Source organism: Solanum lycopersicum, chromosome 7 (assembly GCF_036512215.1).
Source record: "Solanum lycopersicum chromosome 7, SLM_r2.1".
In the NCBI taxonomy this organism is placed as follows: Eukaryota; Viridiplantae; Streptophyta; class Magnoliopsida; order Solanales; family Solanaceae; genus Solanum; species Solanum lycopersicum.
In genome coordinates, this window is record NC_090806.1 from 60,843,045 (window position 1) to 60,862,075 (window position 19,031).

At 30.6% G+C, this 19,031-nt stretch overlaps 2 protein-coding genes across 2 annotated transcripts; one reads left to right on the forward strand and one right to left on the reverse strand.

The window, feature by feature from the left end:
* Window positions 1–665: 665 nt before the first annotated feature.
* On the forward strand, window positions 666–6,301 carry LOC101258470 (glucose-6-phosphate 1-dehydrogenase, chloroplastic). The gene is made up of 10 exons (XM_004243519.5): window positions 666–1,152; window positions 1,784–1,920; window positions 2,067–2,161; window positions 2,255–2,369; window positions 3,784–3,989; window positions 4,079–4,228; window positions 4,314–4,434; window positions 4,549–4,778; window positions 4,876–5,076; window positions 5,861–6,301. Exons 1-10 carry the CDS (start codon window positions 924–926, stop codon window positions 6,108–6,110), a joined length of 1,734 nt encoding a protein of 577 aa, XP_004243567.1. The 5' UTR covers window positions 666–923; the 3' UTR covers window positions 6,111–6,301.
* A 601-nt stretch (window positions 6,302–6,902) lies between these two features.
* On the reverse strand, window positions 6,903–16,201 carry LOC101263531 (transcriptional regulator STERILE APETALA). The gene is made up of 3 exons (XM_004243827.5): window positions 15,744–16,201; window positions 9,033–9,582; window positions 6,903–7,774 (listed from the first exon to the last, which is right to left on the reverse strand). Exons 1-3 carry the CDS (start codon window positions 15,924–15,926, stop codon window positions 7,194–7,196), a joined length of 1,314 nt encoding a protein of 437 aa, XP_004243875.1. The 5' UTR covers window positions 15,927–16,201; the 3' UTR covers window positions 6,903–7,193.
* Between the last annotated feature and the right edge of the window lie 2,830 nt (window positions 16,202–19,031).

Consider the following 19,031-nt stretch of genomic DNA (forward strand, 5'->3'; position numbering starts at 1 on the left):
ATTACAAATTTTTGAAAAAGTGACAACTCATTGAGAAAGTAACATTTCTTTGAAAAAGTCACAACTCCTCAATATAAAAAAATATTTGATTTTAAATAAATAAAATTAAAACAAAAAAATTAAAAAATAGAAATAAAAGAAAAAAAGAAAGAAAGTAATCCGCTGGTAAATTATACAATGTAATTACTAGCAATTTACACTCTCTGCAAAATTACACTAATTACCTGTTGACCAAGTAAAATCAATAGATTTTCTGCATTCTCTGGCCTACAAGCAAACTTGGACAAAAGCTCTGTATATTTTTGAGGTGTATCACTGGCTGTTAAAGATCAAATCTTGGATCAACTTGAATTTACTCAAGGCGAAATGCCTTTTAGATATCTAGGTGTACCTCTGTCAACAAAAAAGATATCCTCCTACAACGACAATCAATCGTTGATAATTACACCAATTTCAATTACGTCTTCCCAAATAAACCCTAAATAAATTGATGGTATTATAATTTTTTTTTAATTTATCAAAAATAACAAGCAAAAAAGGGACAAGTGAAAAGTCAATATTGAACAAGCAAAAAAATAAATAAAAATAGTATAAAATAATTACTTTTAAAAAGATAATCATCAACTAATATAAGACTTTGAGTAGTAAAATTAGTAAACTTGTGAGGGAAAAATATGGACCTCATATAAAAGATGAGGTATTTGAAAAGGTGGTGGACTTCACTTACTAGCTTTTCAGCAAACTTAAGGGACAGCATTCGGCAGTCAATTTTTTTCCCTTGAAAATTTATCAAAGATTTTCAATTGACAAAGAATCTGTCAGTATCCAATAATATCTTCAACAACAGATAAAACTCATCTTGTTTTTAAAAGAAATTCATCAAGAAAACTCAAATTCTTGAACAAAGGCATTTCTCTGTCTGTATGGGTATGCAGTTGAGATTGAACCCTTGTTCTTCATCTTCAGCTGCAACTTCTCCTTCAACTTTACATAATGGAGCACCATATTTCTGCAAAAAGTTTAACTTTTTACCATTTAGAACCCAACCCCTCAATTGGGTATCTGGAATTTACTCAAGAATCCAACCAAGAAAGCATTTTGAAGTCTTTTCCTCAAATGGGTTTCCACTTAATGCAGTGTCTGTGCAAGATGGTGAGCTTGTTCTTCATTTGAAGGAAAAAAAAATGTGATCTTAACATTTTTCATGCTCAGTTTAACATTCTTTTCTAATGGTGTTACAAGTGTCTTCCTAGTGATTGATGTATTGCTTATCATATTTGATTGTGTAATTTGGTATACTATGGTTTTGTAGGTTCACTTACTTTGATACTTAACTTGCCCTGTACCCATAGCTGGAATTCTTGTTTTTTTTTATATGCTGGTTTAGTTGCTAGTCTTAGAATAGAAACAGTTTGAATTTAGTTTAAAATTAGTGGATGTATTCAAATTTCAAACTAAGCTATGTACTATACTAAAGTATCCCACAAGCTTAACTTCCTTGCCATTTGAATTGGATCCATAATTAAAGAGAAAAAGATAAAATAACAGTCATGATCTTTGTAGAATTGTAGTAAAAGATCTTTTTTTGAGGTTTTCGAAACCTCTTGTAGGTGTTCTTTTGCTTTTTGATTGTAGATTATAATGGATGATACTGAAATTTTTTAGTTCTAGATGATGGTTCACATTCATCCACGAATTAAGGTTTGTTCTTTACATCTTTTTCTGCTTCTATTTCCTTATCTGACGTGTACGTATTTATGTTCGGCTTCAAAATCAATGCCAGAACAAGTGCCTTTGACAGAGTTAGGAAGTGGAGAGACCACTGTCAGCATAACTGTTATTGGAGCTTCAGGTGATCTAGCCAAGAAGAAGATTTTTCCAGCTTTATTTGCTCTTTTCTATGAAGATTGTCTGCCTGAGGTTAAATTTCATATCTCTAACTGTATATTGTTATCTACTAATCATGCACAAAAACAACTTGAGCTTAGGTTAATTAGCAGACACATTTTAACCATCCTGGAAGATTCAGCAGTAGCTCATGATGTGTCTTTATTTGTACATTTCAGAATTTTGTAGTTTTTGGCTACTCACGAACAAAATTGAGTGATGAAGAGCTGAGAAACATGATCAGTACAACCTTAACTTGTCGAATTGATAAGAGGTATACCATTATGTGAAATTACTTTTAACATGCAATATTTTCATGTTTATGATTTATGAAGCTGATGGAATCCATGTGAATGAGGGTTTGCAGAGAGAATTGTGATGCCAAAATGGAGCATTTTCTGGAAAGATGTTTTTATCATTCCGGTCAGTACAATTCTGAGGATGATTTTGCAGAACTGGATTACAAATTAAAGGAAAAGGAGGTAATGCATGTGCTGTACTTATTTCTGCCCATTACTAAGCATTGCCGGAACATATATACCTGAATGAGCATAAACGTGACACTTCTCATATGAACTTCCAATAACTCGGGGTGATAAAGATATGGAAGTACTAATGAGATAACTTTATGTGGAAGCTTGTGCACTGTCTGCAGTCCATTTTTGCATGTCTAAAGAAACTATAGCAGTAAATTAGATGTCATCTTCTTAGCTGTATCAATAACCATCATCTTTATTAGTTTAATATTTTTCTCAAACCTTGAAGGCAACTTCCTGTTGCTCCAAGGAGTAAGGTACATAAATCTCAGATAAGAGATGTAACATATTATAGGCATGATGTGCATTAGTGGTTTCTCTGATGTTTAAAATATTTTTGGCAAGATATTCGAAGAGATTATCTTGGCGCCGTGAAGTTTTAGTTAAGTAGCCTTTCAGGTAAAGATGGTCAGGTTGACATAGATATCATTCTGCAATGATGTTATGGCATAAGCCCGAAGAAGATTTATGATGACATAGTGTCTCAATGTAAGGTGATTATATGAAGGATTCTTAATGGTTTGATGCTAGTCAACTAAGTAGGAGATTACAGAAGACTGAAAATACATGGGTCAAATGAAAGCTCCATTGATGCATATACAAAATTTGATTTTGGAGGAAAAATAGGATAGTTTTTTATCGAACTTCATAAAGGTCTGAACTATGGGAAATATTTAAAAATAAAACTAAAGGGAAATATGTATATAATATACCTACATATGTACGACATAAAAAAATTCAGACCTTACTTTCCTTGGTTGATTGATCCTACTTTGATCAACCCCTACAATACTTTTAAGCTGAGGAATCCAGAATTTTCCAGAATGAGACTCCTATTACTATCTCCATCTAAAGCAGTGACAAGAGAGTTACAGGGGAACTTCCACAACTTCTCTTTGTTCAATATGCTAATCAACTATTTGTATAAGTTACTCCATTTGCATATTAGATGATAAATAAGAATAAGTATTTGTTGTTCATAGCTTTTGCATATTATGTCATACATGTACGCACTTCTCTTGAAGCATACTTAGAGAAGCGGAGAGCTGGTTATGTGTTACTTATACTTTATTATGGACTGCAAATCTTAAAAGTTTGGCAGGATAATGTATTTTTCTAATTATAATTTTATGAACAGTTACCTAGCCTCTCAATTTAGATGAAATGATAGACCAAAAGAAAGAACCCCAAGTATACATAGTATACTTAATGTTTCTTGGGGTTTGAGTGGCAAAAGTTAGTCTCTGCTTGATGCAGTTTATGCCACATTTTACTGCTCTTTACTTAACAATGCTAAGCTATGTTACTGATGAATGATAAAAAGCTGATTGTGAGTGCTGATCATATGATTACATTCTAGGGTTGTAGGATTTCTAATAGGTTGTTTTACTTATCAATACCTCCAAATATATTCGTGGATGTGGTGAGATGTGCAAGTCTTAAAGCTTCTTCAACAAGTGGGTGGACAAGGGTCATTGTTGAGAAACCATTTGGTCGTGATTTAGAATCATCTAGTGAGCTGACCAGATGCCTAAAGAAGTACCTAACTGAGGAGCAAATCTTTCGGTTAGATTAACTGCATTTCTTTGCCAGTTACCTTGTGGAGATAACATGGGTTGAAGTTTTCTTATGCTAGTTTTTTTTTTTCTCCTCAGAATTGACCATTACTTGGGAAAAGAACTTGTTGAGAATCTCTCAGTTCTTCGGTTCTCGAATCTTGTCTTTGAGCCTCTTTGGTCCAGAAACTACATCCGCAATGTCCAATTTATATTTTCTGAAGATTTTGGTACCGAGGGACGAGGAGGGTGAGGCTCATTACTCTGCCGCTGATACTTAAAAAGTAGTATTCTGTTGTAGTTGGATCTCAATCTTTCTGCTCTTTCTTCTCAGATACTTTGACCACTACGGGATCATCCGTGATATTATGCAAAATCATCTCCTTCAAATACTAGCATTGTTTGCTATGGAAACACCTGTCAGCTTGGATGCTGAGGACATCAGAAATGAAAAGGTATGCACATTTATGCCACAAATTATTCTCGTAAATCCTGCATTCCGTAAATCATCCAAGTGAATATGATTAAAACTAGAGGAAATATACTAAAACATGGTCCATGTGATTCAGGTTAAAGTTTTAAGGTCAATGAGGCCATTGCAACTTGAAGATATTGTTCTTGGACAGTATAAGGGTCATAGCAAGGGTGCTAAATCATACCCAGCTTACACAGATGATCCAACTGTGCCAAATGGCAGTATCACTCCAACATTTTCTGCTGCTGCACTCTTTATTGATAATGCACGTTGGGACGGGGTTCCTTTCCTCATGAAAGCAGGAAAAGCTCTCCATACAAAGAGGTCGCTAGATTGTTATTTCCTCCATAGTGATATATTTTCAGGTATATATCCTGATAACCACAAAATTATTGGAGATTTTGTTTTACTGGAACTGCAGGGCAGAGATCAGGGTCCAGTTCAGACATGTCCCCGGAAATTTGTACAAAAGGAACTTTGGAGCTGATATGGATAAGGCAACCAATGAGCTAGTTCTGCGTCTACAACCCGATGAAGCCATATATCTGAAAATTAACAACAAGGTTCCTGGTCTTGGAATGAGACTTGACCGGAGTGACCTTAATCTTCTTTACAAAGCAAAGTAAGAGACTCGTGCTGATCTAGAGTTAGTAACAGCTTATTGGTGTGTTCTGTATGGATTTTTTCATGTTCGGTTTCTAAACATTTTCTATAGGAAAACAAGTTCCTTAAAAATAAGGAAAATGACTTCCCTAATAGAAGTAGAGAAAACATGTTCCATAAATGATATTCCTAGTTCATTGTCTACTCCCCAAGATCCTAACTCCCACCCCTTGATCATCCCACCATGCGCCACTCCCGAACCCCACTTCCCACCCCTGTTTTGCTAGATTTTATATAAAATGTTTTCGGTATAGTATTTTCTTGCGTACTAAACTGAGCCGTAGAAAATAAGTCAGAAACCAACTTTTTTCCCCAAGAAAACGTTTTCCTTCGTACCGAATACACCCAATGACAGCAAAAATTTTCTTGTAGTTCACCATTGCCCCTTGTTTGTTCTATGATCAGGATGCTTTCAGTATGGATGACACATACATATGGTGTAGCACCTGGAATTTAATTTTCACCGCATTATCTGATATAGAGCTAGGAATGTAATTAATAACAGATTTCTTGCCGTTCTTCAATGAGATTTGTTTGAACTATGAAGCTGACACTTGCTTAAATTAGAAAGTGTGGACAGTGGACGTTATCGGTTTATAGAAGAATTGCGGGTATAAGACTTTAATCTACCTCACTTGCTAACGTTATATATGATGGATGACTTATCTGTGTGATTGATTTAAGATTACATGATCAAGATGAACACTATATTTACATTGACTTCAATGGCTCATTATGTAAAGGTATCGAGGTGAAATACCAGATGCATATGAGCGGCTTTTGTTAGATGCAATAGAAGGAGAGCGAAGATTGTTCATAAGAAGCGATGAACTTGATGCTGCATGGGCTCTATTTACGCCGTTGTTAAAGGAGCTGGAAGAGAAGAAGATCGCACCAGAGCTTTATCCATACGGAAGTAGGGGGCCAGTGGGAGCACATTATCTAGCTGCAAAGCACAACGTTCGTTGGGGAGATTTATCTGGTGATGATTGATTGTATGTGAGATCTTCTTGAGGAGTTCATTTAGTTTATAGGAATTGATCAGCTCATCAAGAATGCTGAAATTATGGACAACTTGGAACTGTTGTTAGCAATTATTGTATAGCTTGTCTATTTTGTTTAAGAATACACTCATGTTTCATGTTAAATGTTATGTTACATCCTGAGTTGATGGTTTATGGAAACCACCTCTCTGTTGTCATTGTCTTTTTTTTTTTTTTTTCTATCATACTTCTTTTGAGTCGAGGGTTTATGGAAACCACCTCTCTACCTCATAAAGGTAGGCTGAAATGAGGCGTGCATTTATCCTGCCCTCTTCAAGCCCAACTTGTGAGATTATAATGACTATGTTATTGTTTTATCCTAGTCGTTTTTATGTTTTCATCATTTTATTTTTTAGCAGATCAAGAAGTTTATAGGCTGTTTGTGGTGTTTGAGAAAAATAAAAAAGCGCTTTTAAGCCAAAAAGACAAATAAATCAAAATTTAGAAATATGGCTATTGAATAAAAAATTATTACCTCATCCAAACATGCTCCTAATTGGTATTGCATAAGATAGTTACATATCGCAAATGCACACATTTAACTCTTATTTGGGTTGTATATGTTGATTGTTGCATGGGTATAAATTATAATTATCATTTTAATTGACATTCAACATATATTAACATATATATACTACACTACGTTTCACTTTGTTTTCATAGATTTTTACTTAAAAGGGAAAAAAAATTGAAATCATTGATCTTAAATATGTCAAAATATTCATCAGTACGTCTATAAAACTTTTGAAATGTATAGTTTTAATAACATACCATAACATGCATAATGCATTTTTCTTTGGAATACAATGAAACATTGTAGTATAATAATTTTGAAAAGCTAAACCATTAAGATGACATAAATTGCCAAAAACAAAGAAGAAACAATTCATTTTGAGCTCCAAATCATTGTTTAATTTCCTACATAAAAAGACAAGACCTTAATTAAACCCTAATTATCCTTGTTAAATTTTATACCAATTAGGGAACTCCAATGTCCTAATTAATAATAATTAATCCCCATATTAATTAATTATTAAGCCCCAAAATCCCATAAATGAATTGTACCATCACTAGAACAAGCTACTATATGCCTTTCATTTGCATGCATGGCATTAACTTCCCCTATTCTTTCCCTTAAACTATAAAGATACACTCCATTTTCTACTTCCCAAACCCTAATAACTTCTCCCACACACATTACACCATATCCACTACTATTCATGCTTCCAACCACCCCTCGTTGCGACGCGCCTCGCACATTAAACCTACACGACTCATCCAAATCCTCAGTCCGACGGACTGTGGCTACACCCCGTCCGTCCACCGCCACGAGCGAGTCGCTCGTGGCGTCGAAAGATCCTACAATGAGCTCATGTTGGAAGGATCTTTCTCGGAGGATCAACCCTTGGTTATGTAAGTCTATAACAACGAGTTGTGGGCCGGTACATGCCACAGCAGTGTCACGAGCTGTGACACGGACCCGGCCCACAAGGTCCATTAACTCGGTTAGGAGGTGCCAACCGGTTAATGCCTCGGGATCGGTTAAATCGCCGTCGGCGAAGATTAGTTGCTCCGTTTCACTATTCCATACGTGAAATGCCCGACCCGGTACACCTGAAAATATTGTCCAAAGAAAAGGAGACATTTTAATTTAGTAACATAATAAAAATTGGATCACGCTACAAATTATCGTAATTTATGAGCAATTATCATCATGGTAGAGTAATGATGAGAAATTAATAGGTGTAATTATTCTTTACAGTAATTCAGCCCAACTAATTTAACGTTAGACACTCACTAAATTACATTGCAAAAAGTTCATAAACTTCAAAGTTTTGCTTTGATAGATGGTAAAAGGGTTAGAAAATAGTTATATCCATCCTTTTTTTTATAGTTTTTGGTTATATATATTTGCTCCTTATTATTTAACATTGAGTTTATATTTACATTTTACCCTTTGAAATATTAAATTTCCGCATAACCCCTTATGTTATCTTACGTGACTCTTACGTGACACCTACATAGAAAATATTTTTTAATTTAATTATTATACCTCTTTTCCAATATTTTAAATGTCGATTTGAGAAAACTTATTTTCTAAGAGCACAAAGGCAAATCTCCTATAAATAGAAGTTATTTTATTCTAAAAACTACTACTCCACCCATTTTTAGTTGTTCATTACGCATCTATTTTCACCTGTTCTTTCAAAATTGAAGATAATTTATCATTTTTATTGGGACCTTTTTTATTCAAGGCGTACAATATATTATACTTCGTTCCAATTTATACGATTCACTCTTCTTTTAGTCAATCTTAAAATAAATGATATATTTTTATATTTAGTGATAATTTAATTTTAAAATACTTATTTTATTCCTAATAAATTCATAGTCGTACAAATATAGATCACCTATTTTAGTCTGCAAGGCATCAAATACATTTTTTTTCTTCCTTAAACTTCATGCTCGAAAGGAGTAGTAAAAAACTAAAATAGTTTTGTTGTTTGTTTTTTCCCAAAAAAGAAGAAAAAAAAGAACATTGGTCAAGGAAGAATTAAGCCTTCTTTAAGAAATCTTCTCGAAAGCAAATTATTATGTTACACTTTTAACATCATAATAACAGACATTCTTTCATAATTAATTAGTTGGTCAATATATTTGACCTGTTTATCTCTAACGACTCCATTTTAAATATTTTATTACTTTTCTAAATTAAATACATACAAAAAAATGAATATTTAGCATTATTGAGTACGTCGAATGACATTTTTTTGTTATTAGTCTATTTCAAAATATATTTGTATTTTTTTAAGATTAAATTTTATGTCAAACTAAAAGTACGATTGAAAAAGTAAGATAATGACGCACGCACCTGCATAGAGGCCAATCCACCACCGACCACGGCCGGTGAAATCCACCAAAGCGCCGTCATTCACCACGTCACCTAAACGTGCACGACGGGGCGGATACTGATCCGCCTCGCCGAGCACCACCACATGTATATCACCATCCAATGATGCAAACACAAGTTTCTCATCCGATAAAATAATTCCCGAAATAGCCCTAGAATACCGGCCGAGCCGGTCACGTTGTTGCGGATAATAAGTAGACAGATGAGCCCTAGATATTAGATGAAACAATTGGACCGATCCATCGGAAAATCCGGCAGCTAAATGGCGATCGGATAACGCGATACGACGACAAGAGAGACCGTCATTGTTATCATCGTCGTTGTTTGCTCGTACAAAATGGAGGGTACGGTATACGTATCTACATTGACGGAAATTATTAGACGTACGGTGCCAATATACGTATTCGTCATGCCACGTCGGATGGAGAAGACGATCGCGGTTCCATATACGGTTGCTTAAATTTTGCCATAGCAGATCGGACCGGGACACAGCTCTCCATGTTGAACAAACCTTACAAAATATTTATTACGTTGTGAAATAATACTTAATATAATCATATTTAAGATAATGTTTTTAAATTTTTATTCATAATACTTAATATAATCAAATTCAAGATAATCTTAAATTTTTGATGTTACAATAATTTTAATAAGTACGTACGATACATAAGTTAAAACATAATGAAAAGTAATTTCTTATTTTTCATGGCTTCTCCTTACCTTATTTTTTTGTTTCATTTCATACATAAACTAAAACATAGTGAATTAAACATACCTAATAAGCAATAAACAAAAAATATTGGTTATATTATCAAATATTGAGAAGTAATACTACTTAAAAATGAACGTCGAATAGGCATAAAATGATAAATTGTCTTTTTATTATCTAATCGAACATAGGTTTTCAATATAGTGAACAAGTAAATATAGAAAGACAGAATATACTAATTAATCGACACTTGTCACTTATAACAAAGCTGGTATAGATAACGTAGAAATTAAGTGAATTTGCGCATATCTAAAATTAAAGGACATAAATGTAGAATGAGGCTAAGTTAAAAGACATATTTGTGTACTAACTTCCACAAATATGTATAATTTATTCTAAATCACTATTTCAATAAAAAGTCTATTTTTATTAAGGAAAAATCCTTTTGGCTAGAATGGTCATATTTCACGCTATGTTATTTAACCTTGTTAAACATTTTTTTAACTTTAATATCTTTTAATTAAAAATATTTTTAAAAAATCAATTTATTTTATAAACGATATTATGATTTTTAGCAAACCTCTGACCAAATTTTATGACCATTCAACATTATTCATTTATTAAACTCTAGATCAAATCAAACTACATTACGTAAATTAAAACGAAACATATTCCTTTAACTTAGAAGAAGGTTATGGAAAGTACAAAACAGCCCCTCATGGCACGATATATTCCTTCACGTGATATGCCCATAACAATATTATATCGTCATTGAACGATATTATTTGATTTGACACGAAAATTTATAAAGTAAATTAATTTTATTTTTATTTTTTTTAATTTTAAATTAAAATTATATTAAGTATATTAAAATACTCTTTGTTATTTCGTCATTGAACGATATTATTTGATTTGACACGAAAATTTATAAAGTAAATTAATTTTATTTTTAATTTTTTTAATTTTAAATTAAAATTATATCAAGTATATTAAAATACTCTTTACTCTAATCTTAAATATACAATATGAAAAATTAAAATGGAGCGAGTAATTGAAAGTTATACTAATAATATGTAAAATAAGAAGTTTAATTTAGAGTTAGTTATTCATTTCTTTTAATTGGAAGAAAAAGAATATTAGAAATGAGTGGTATTTGAAGAAAAAGTATGTTGTAAGAAGAAAAATAGTGTGTAAACTTATTGCATGATTAGAATAAAAGGGAAGGCATGCAGAGATAGTCAGAAGAAGAAAAAAAGAGTAAGAAAATAGTAGGCTATTTATTACTAGTAATTAGCTACTCATCATACCTACCTACACTATCAATATCAAGGAGAAATGAACCAAGAAAATAACTACTCATCACTTCTCATGTCAGTCATAACAATTCTGAAATTAAATATTTCAAATTTAAAATAAGTCTTGAAAAGTTTATGCGATTAAAAATCGTACGATTAGATTCTGAGTAACTCATATCATAAAAAATAATTCAAAAAAAAAAAGTTATTCTAGTTTTGCTATCTCCTTAATTAATGATATAAAAAATTTGTCATTCTTTTAACATCCTATCTCGCATTTAGTGAATGAACGATTTTATTTTCGGAAAATTGATATTGAATGAGATGAGTCATACAATAAACTCACGCTCTAAAGAAGTAGAATTATGTAAATCATATAAAAATTTCGTAATCTCATTAACCATCAATACGAGAAATTTTGTCATTTATCAACTAAAACAGTTTTTGAAGTTTTCTGAATTTTAAACTTATAAACAATTTTATGTCTAAATAATTTTTGAAAATACTACTAAATATTATAGTTTATAAAATATAAGAGGAATAGACACATCTCCTTTTTCTCTTTCATTTCCAAGAAAAGGTTACTGTCTCTCAACTCTCCTTCAGCTTTTAGAATACACTCAACTCCCATCACTAGCAATTCAAAATATTAAAGCTATTATTTTTAGTTATATATACTTAATATATTTTAGAATCAAATAAGATACTTAAAAAAAATAAAAATTATTGAATTTTGTCGATCCTGTTACTTCAACGATAGATTCATCTTTACTTGAATTTAGTCAACGTCTCTTAACTCTTAATTAAAAATTTAGAATTTGAGTAACAGAACTATAACTAGAGATAAGCTTTTTACAGAAAACGTTAACATATTTATGTTAATTATATCAATTTATCTTTTACAAATTTAAACTAATCAAGCCTGTAATATAAAATTGTCAAAATGAAAAACAATTGTACTATTTTGAGAAGGGAGAAAGAAGATTATGTCTCTTGTTAAAAGAAAGGACGTGATAAGAAATTTATGTTGTAAAATAGGAATAATGCTAAAGTATCCTTTAATCGATGTTCAAAATTTTAGAGATATACTTATACTATATAAAAGTTTTATTATTCTCTGAATTTATTTTATTAATAATTTTCTACCCCTTTTTGACCTACGTGGCACTCTCTTCTGGGTCCAATGTTGTTTGACTTTTTTTTCAAGCTAATATCACGTAGGATGAAAAGGAGTAGAAAATTACTTATAAAATAAGTTCAGGAGGGTAATAGAACCTTAATATAATTTAAATATATCTCTAATATTTCGAACATAGATTGAGAGGGTACTTATACATTTTTCCTATAAAATATGATTTTTCATTTATACCTCAATCGAAATTCTTGTTAAAATATTGAAAATCTTTCTAATATTTCTGTATGGCAACACTACTATTATTTTTCCATGAAACTTCAATAAAAAAATTAGTAATTTTCTAATAATGAAAGGATATTATACGTTTTATTATTATTATTATTATTATTATTATATGGATAAGGTTGGAGGAAGAGGGGGCAGAAATTAGATTCATGAAATGAGTGTAATAAATAGAGTGTCAGCCAAGAATGTGAATCATTAACTGGAAAGACTTGTTTTTTTTACACATGATATAAGGAATGGGCAATACATTCTTGTCTTTTTTAATAAATTAATTCACTTAGATATATCTATAAAGTTAACATAATTCTTTATTTATATATTTCGATTAATTTATGTACCTGTTAAATACTTATAGATATGTAGTATCAAGTGAATTAATCCGACACTTTGTTTAATTATAATTCAAACTTCCTAAGTATGTATACTATACTTGACGTTATGTGACAAATGATAAATAAATAAATATATGTTATTTTAATTTTTTTTTTAAATAATAAATATCTATTTTATGACTTTGAATTAATCAGATGTATGAATTCTGAATATAAAATGATTCAGGAACTTTATTTTCTAAAAACTCAAAATCTTAATCATCCAAACAACTCATTCCTGTTAAATAAAATGGACCTTTATTTACTGTGTTATAGAGAATTATTATTATTATATAGTTAATTATCTGTACTGACAAGTATACAAATAAAGAATCTGTAACAAGCTCTTCATTTCAATTCATACTATACCATACTAGATATGCAAACAGATCTGATAGTTACAGTTTTCATTGGAAATCAACCAATAAACAATTAATACCCAATTATTCAAAAAAATAATAATAATAATAATAAAAACTCAAATAATTACTCTATCATAACTAGAAAAATGAATCCAGAGTATATAATGATAAAGATATTTGAATGGGGATCTTTTTGATAAAATTCTACTATTAATCATATTTAAAAAAATTTATTATCATTTATAAAAATATATACAATAATGTTATGTTAAATCTGTAATATATATTTAAAAATAAATTATGTATATAAATATATATGTATATTATAAATTGTACTATAATATATATTATAAATATAATAATAGTGATCAAATAAAAAAATATCATTATTATAAATGACAAATATTTTTTTGATATAATATATTTATGTAAGTTTCCTATATATTACTTAGATTTGGTAGGTTAATTCTGAAAAAATGCAACCGCTATAATTTATTTTTTCCCCTTAATAAGCTACCTACCAAATAGAGAATAATACCCGGAAAATAGATGATATTACCCAATGGATAATACTCATGAAAAGCCATACATATCATTAGTCTTGACAGGCGGATTAAATTATTTCGAGATTATTTTATTTAAAAAATAAAATAAAATAGTCTCAAATTTAATATTGAATAAGGTGAGATATCTAAATTTACTAACTTAATGAATAATTTAAATTTATCGTAGAATATTTCATCTTATCACGATGAATTAATATTATCAAAAAAGGTTAAAGATAATTACATATACGTATTTTGATCCACATCTTTAACTAAGTATAGAAAGTTAAATTTGTACTTAGTAAAGTTGAATTTGTACTTAGTAATGATGTCAATAAAAAGGACTCAAAGGTCTCTTTCCACATCTTTTTATTTAGAGTAATATATAGGAGTGCAAGCTAGTGTTATATATGGGCAAATAATAAAAAAGAAGTGCATTTAATAATTGAGTGATATATATTATAATATACTTTCCCTGTCCTTATTTAGTTGTCCACTTTAAAAATGACACACATATTAAGATAATAATAATTAGCATAGTGAAATTATAATTTCACTCTTATGAATTATGGCTTAAAAAATGATGAATTAAAACTTGAAAATTTTCAAGAACTTAAAATGAGGGCAATAATAGAAATATTTTTTTTGTCCTTTCTTGATTTGTCAAAATAAACAAGTAAATAAGGACAACTAAAAGAGAAAATATGAACAAGTAAATAAGGACGGAGAAAGTATTATGTATATATATATATATATATATATATATATATTTAGAAAGTTTGAGTCAAAAAAGTTGTGGGGATTTATAATATGTAGAGCTTAAAGAGGATCATGCAATGAAAAGGAAAGGAATTCAAATTTTAACCAAAAGAACTTTTTTGGCATAGATGCAACAAAATCCTAGAAAACGACTGTCCAAAGAATAGACAAACCTTAGGTCAAGAATCTTTCAAAGTATCGATCCGTGAGTGTCGGATTTTTTAAAAGTAATATTTTAAAAATAATATTTTAGTTTTAGTGAAATGATTTATAATCAAATAAATGATCAAGCAATATATTAGATCAAAAATTTCAAAAGTCTTTATTTCTTTCTTAAAATTTGTGTCTAGTCAAATAGTATCACGTAAATTGAGACGAAAAAAATCATGTTTTAGGGAGTCAATAAAACAATAAGAAAAATATATTGTTAATCGATCTGAGTTATGATAGAGTGGTAAGTACTCATTTAGAATTTAAATTTCTTTAATACAAACTCACCTTTGTTAGAGAATTTAAACACTTTGATATGAAACCTCTCGATATAAATTAAAATTTAATCGAACTCTAAAATAACTAAAATAGACAAAGTAATTTCTGATGCACAAGTACAGAGCTAGTAGCTAATAGAGTTCCTCAAAAAGACTTTTTTTCTGCTGCTAAAATTCATCCTAATGCCAGTCATAACCAGTTACTTTCAACATTTCATTTATATGCACTGATCATACTTTTTCAGTAATATTATTTAATGCCATTTTATCTCTAATATTATTATATAATTATATACTATACTACAATCTATATACCTACACCTACTTATATATATAATTTATTGATCACGGGTTCCATTTGACCAAACTATATATAAAAATGCTCATTATCTTACAAAAATCATTATATTATCTTTAATACAAACATACATAATTACGCCTGACCAATTAAATACAAATCACCCAAAACCCCATTATTAATTTCATAATAATAATGTACCTTAGCTTAATTAACAACTCTTAGGGTGGGAGTTAACAATATTTCATATCGATTTATATAAATTTTAAATTCTGAATTCGTTTATTTTGTACATACAAGTAATTCATGTCATGTTATATACAACTTATTATTATATCAATAATATATTTTAAAATATCATAAGAAAGAAAAACGATGATTAGATATCATGAGAGCGTATAAAGTAATTTGAGAGGTGTGTGTACCTGGAAAAGATTTGAGAGTGCTTGAGCAGCAGCAAGACGATTAATGGAACTAGTAGTATTAATAGCCATTTGTGTAGCTAATGCCTCCAAGAATGGCTCTGGCCAAACACCATTATTTCCTCCACCTCTAAGACGTCTTCGTCCTCCTCCTCGTCCTCCTCCAACTTGTTCGGAAGTTGACATGATGAGAATTAGTATGATCAAAATTATATCACAAAAAGACCTCTTATTATAATTTGAAAATGAAAGTCAAATTGGTAATCGAGGTTCTGTTCCTGAACCCTAAACTTTAAACCCTATAGTAATCAACTGCGATTATAGAAAGTCGCAAAGAAGAATTTGATTGGAGAACATGGTTTGAACCATATTCACAAGAAGATGAGAAGAGAATATGGTTTATTACATTCTACATGAACCTTTTCAGGTGTTTTTGACATGTCCTTTATTTATCTAGTGACTTTATTAGGAGTTTGATAAGAAAGAAGTAATTTAAATACTATGTTTGATAAGGTAGATAAAAGAAAATATTAATACGATATTTGGTTGACAAGTTTATAAAAATATACACATAAAAGTATAAGTCACCAAAGAATCTATATATTATTTCTTCATTTAAAAAAGATATAATGATCTATTTTTCGTTTGCGTCATCTCTTTTAATAAAGAATAATTCATTTTCTTTTGTAACAAAATTTAGTTTTTAGTATTGGACGTGACATGTTTAGAGTAGTAATATTTGACATAATTTTAATTTCAGACGACAAGATTGGCTTTTTTAATTTTATTTTTTTAAACTTTATGTCAAATTAAACTAGTTCATTTTTTTTAAACGGATGAAGCATTATTTCATGTCAACACGTGTATAACTAATATTTTGTATAATTACTATATAAATTCTCTTGTAACTAATTTATATATTATTAATATCTATAAAACTCTTACCAGCTACCAAACGATACAATTTGGTCTTATTTTTTATTTTCATTTTGAAAAATGGAAAACCTTTATTTAGTTTTGTTTCAAATCGATTTTGTATTTTCTTTATTTGCTCTTTTGAGTGGTGTGTACTTATTATTTGACATGTTTGGAATTGCATGTGGGACAATATATTTTTCTTTACATGTACCAATGGAAAAAAACCACTTTTTTCGGTTCTTTTCCCTTTATTTTATTGCTTATATATATTATCAAAATGATAATTTAAAATTGGATTGATTTAAAGCTAAAGTTTTATTTAAATATATAGAAAAATATTATTAATACATGAATTGTTATGTTTAATTAGTTATACATACAATATATAATGTTGACTATGATGTATATTAAATATACATAGACTGAATTTTGTCTTGGGAAGGAAAACTAGTTTAGCTTATATCATGTTTATTATTTTCTTTGTCTCAATTTGTTTGTTTGATTTCGATTTGGAATGATGTTTAAGAAAATAATTTTTTTTAAAATTTTGTGGAGATTAACTAAAGACATGTTGAATGTACTGAAATATCTTATAATCTTATGATCTTAAATATATTATGTGAAAATTAGAATTAAAATGTTAACAAAAAACACTTTTTAAATAAAATAAAAAGTAAATTATGACAAATATATAGAAATGCAAGTTGTATAAAATTCAGCATACCCATTAGATATTAAGTTACACAGTCAAAACTCAGTATAAGATGTCACTCATTATAATAGCATTTCTCCCTAACGACTTGATTTTCTCTAAAATCAAATTTTCAAGTAATATTTTTCAATTTTTCAATAATAACATTCTACTTATATATATAACGTCACTAACATCCATTATAACAGATACTTTTTTTAAAAGACCATTACCTCTCTATAACATTATATACTTACTCAAATACACAATACTTTATGATAATCATTAATATCATGAATATAGAAAACATGAAATTTATAGATAAACACTATCTCTATAACAAAGATATAAAAGGGAATATGTAAATAATTATTCATATGACATAACTCTAATAAACAACCAATTGACCCGTAAGCGACAGTGAAATGAATAATTACATCTTTGATCTCCCATCTTTTTGATCAAAAGTTAAAAATAGGAGTTTTAAGATTGAAAATATGATTGATAGAGAATATTCATCCTTAAATAAGTCTTACATAAAGTGTATAGTGAAATTAATCGGATTATTAGGTTTAAGACACCACATGATTATTTAAAAAAACAAGGAAGAATACACAAGTATCCTTAGACTATGACCGAAATCTAAGAGACACACCTACCTCGAGGCCCTAATCCCCTAGCCTCGAGGCCCTAACCCTCCCCGGCTCTCTGCCCCGAGGCGTCTGCCTCGAGGCCCTAACCCCCCCCCCCCATCCCTCTGCCCCGAGGCGCTTGTCTCGAGGCCCTAACCCCCTCAGCCCCTAGGCGCTTGCCTCGAGGCCCTGCCCTCTTACCCAGCCCCGAGACGCTTGCCTCGAGGCCCCACCCCCTCCCCCAGCACCGAGGCGCCTGCCTCGAGGCCCTGAACCCCCCAGCCCATCGCCTCGAGGTTTCTGCCTCGAGTCCCTAACCCCCCCCCCCCTTGAGGCCCTCCCTCCCCCCAGCCTCGAGGCCCTAAACCCCCAGCCACCCGCCCCGAGACACTTGCTTCGAGGCCCTAACATCCCAGCCCCCCTCCCCAATGTGACTGCCTAGAGGCCCTAACCCTCCCTCGAGGCCCTAAGACCCCCTCCTGAGGGCCTGTTTCGAGGCCCTAACCCCCCTCCACAACCCCGAGGCGCCAACCTCGAGGTCCTCATTTTACGTTACATTTGGTGAAACTTCAAATGACCGATAGAGGCAATTTTTTGTTTAATGTGATTATTTTTTTGATATCTATGCGAAAAAACACCAAACACTGAGATATGATTTATAGTTTTACTTTTATCGGTTTGTGACTATATATAAGGTAAAATTATATGGAAAAAAAGAAAGTCAAGTCAGATAAAAAATTGAGTTTACCACGTAGATTTCGAAAAAATAAGAAACTTTAAAAAAAAATCGCCTCTAAAAAATATTCGAGGCAAAAGTTACGGTCAGTTGAAGTTTCACCAAATGTAACGTAAAAGGAGTAATTGTAAATTTTTGAACTTCAATCGAACATAAATCATGCCTCGGATGTCTGATCGCAGCAAATTTTTTGAATTCGATTATTTTTTGGATATCTACGCGAAAAAACACCACACACTAAGATATGATTTATAGTTTTACTTTTATCATTTTGTGACTATATATATGGTAAAATTATAAGAAAAAAGAAAGTC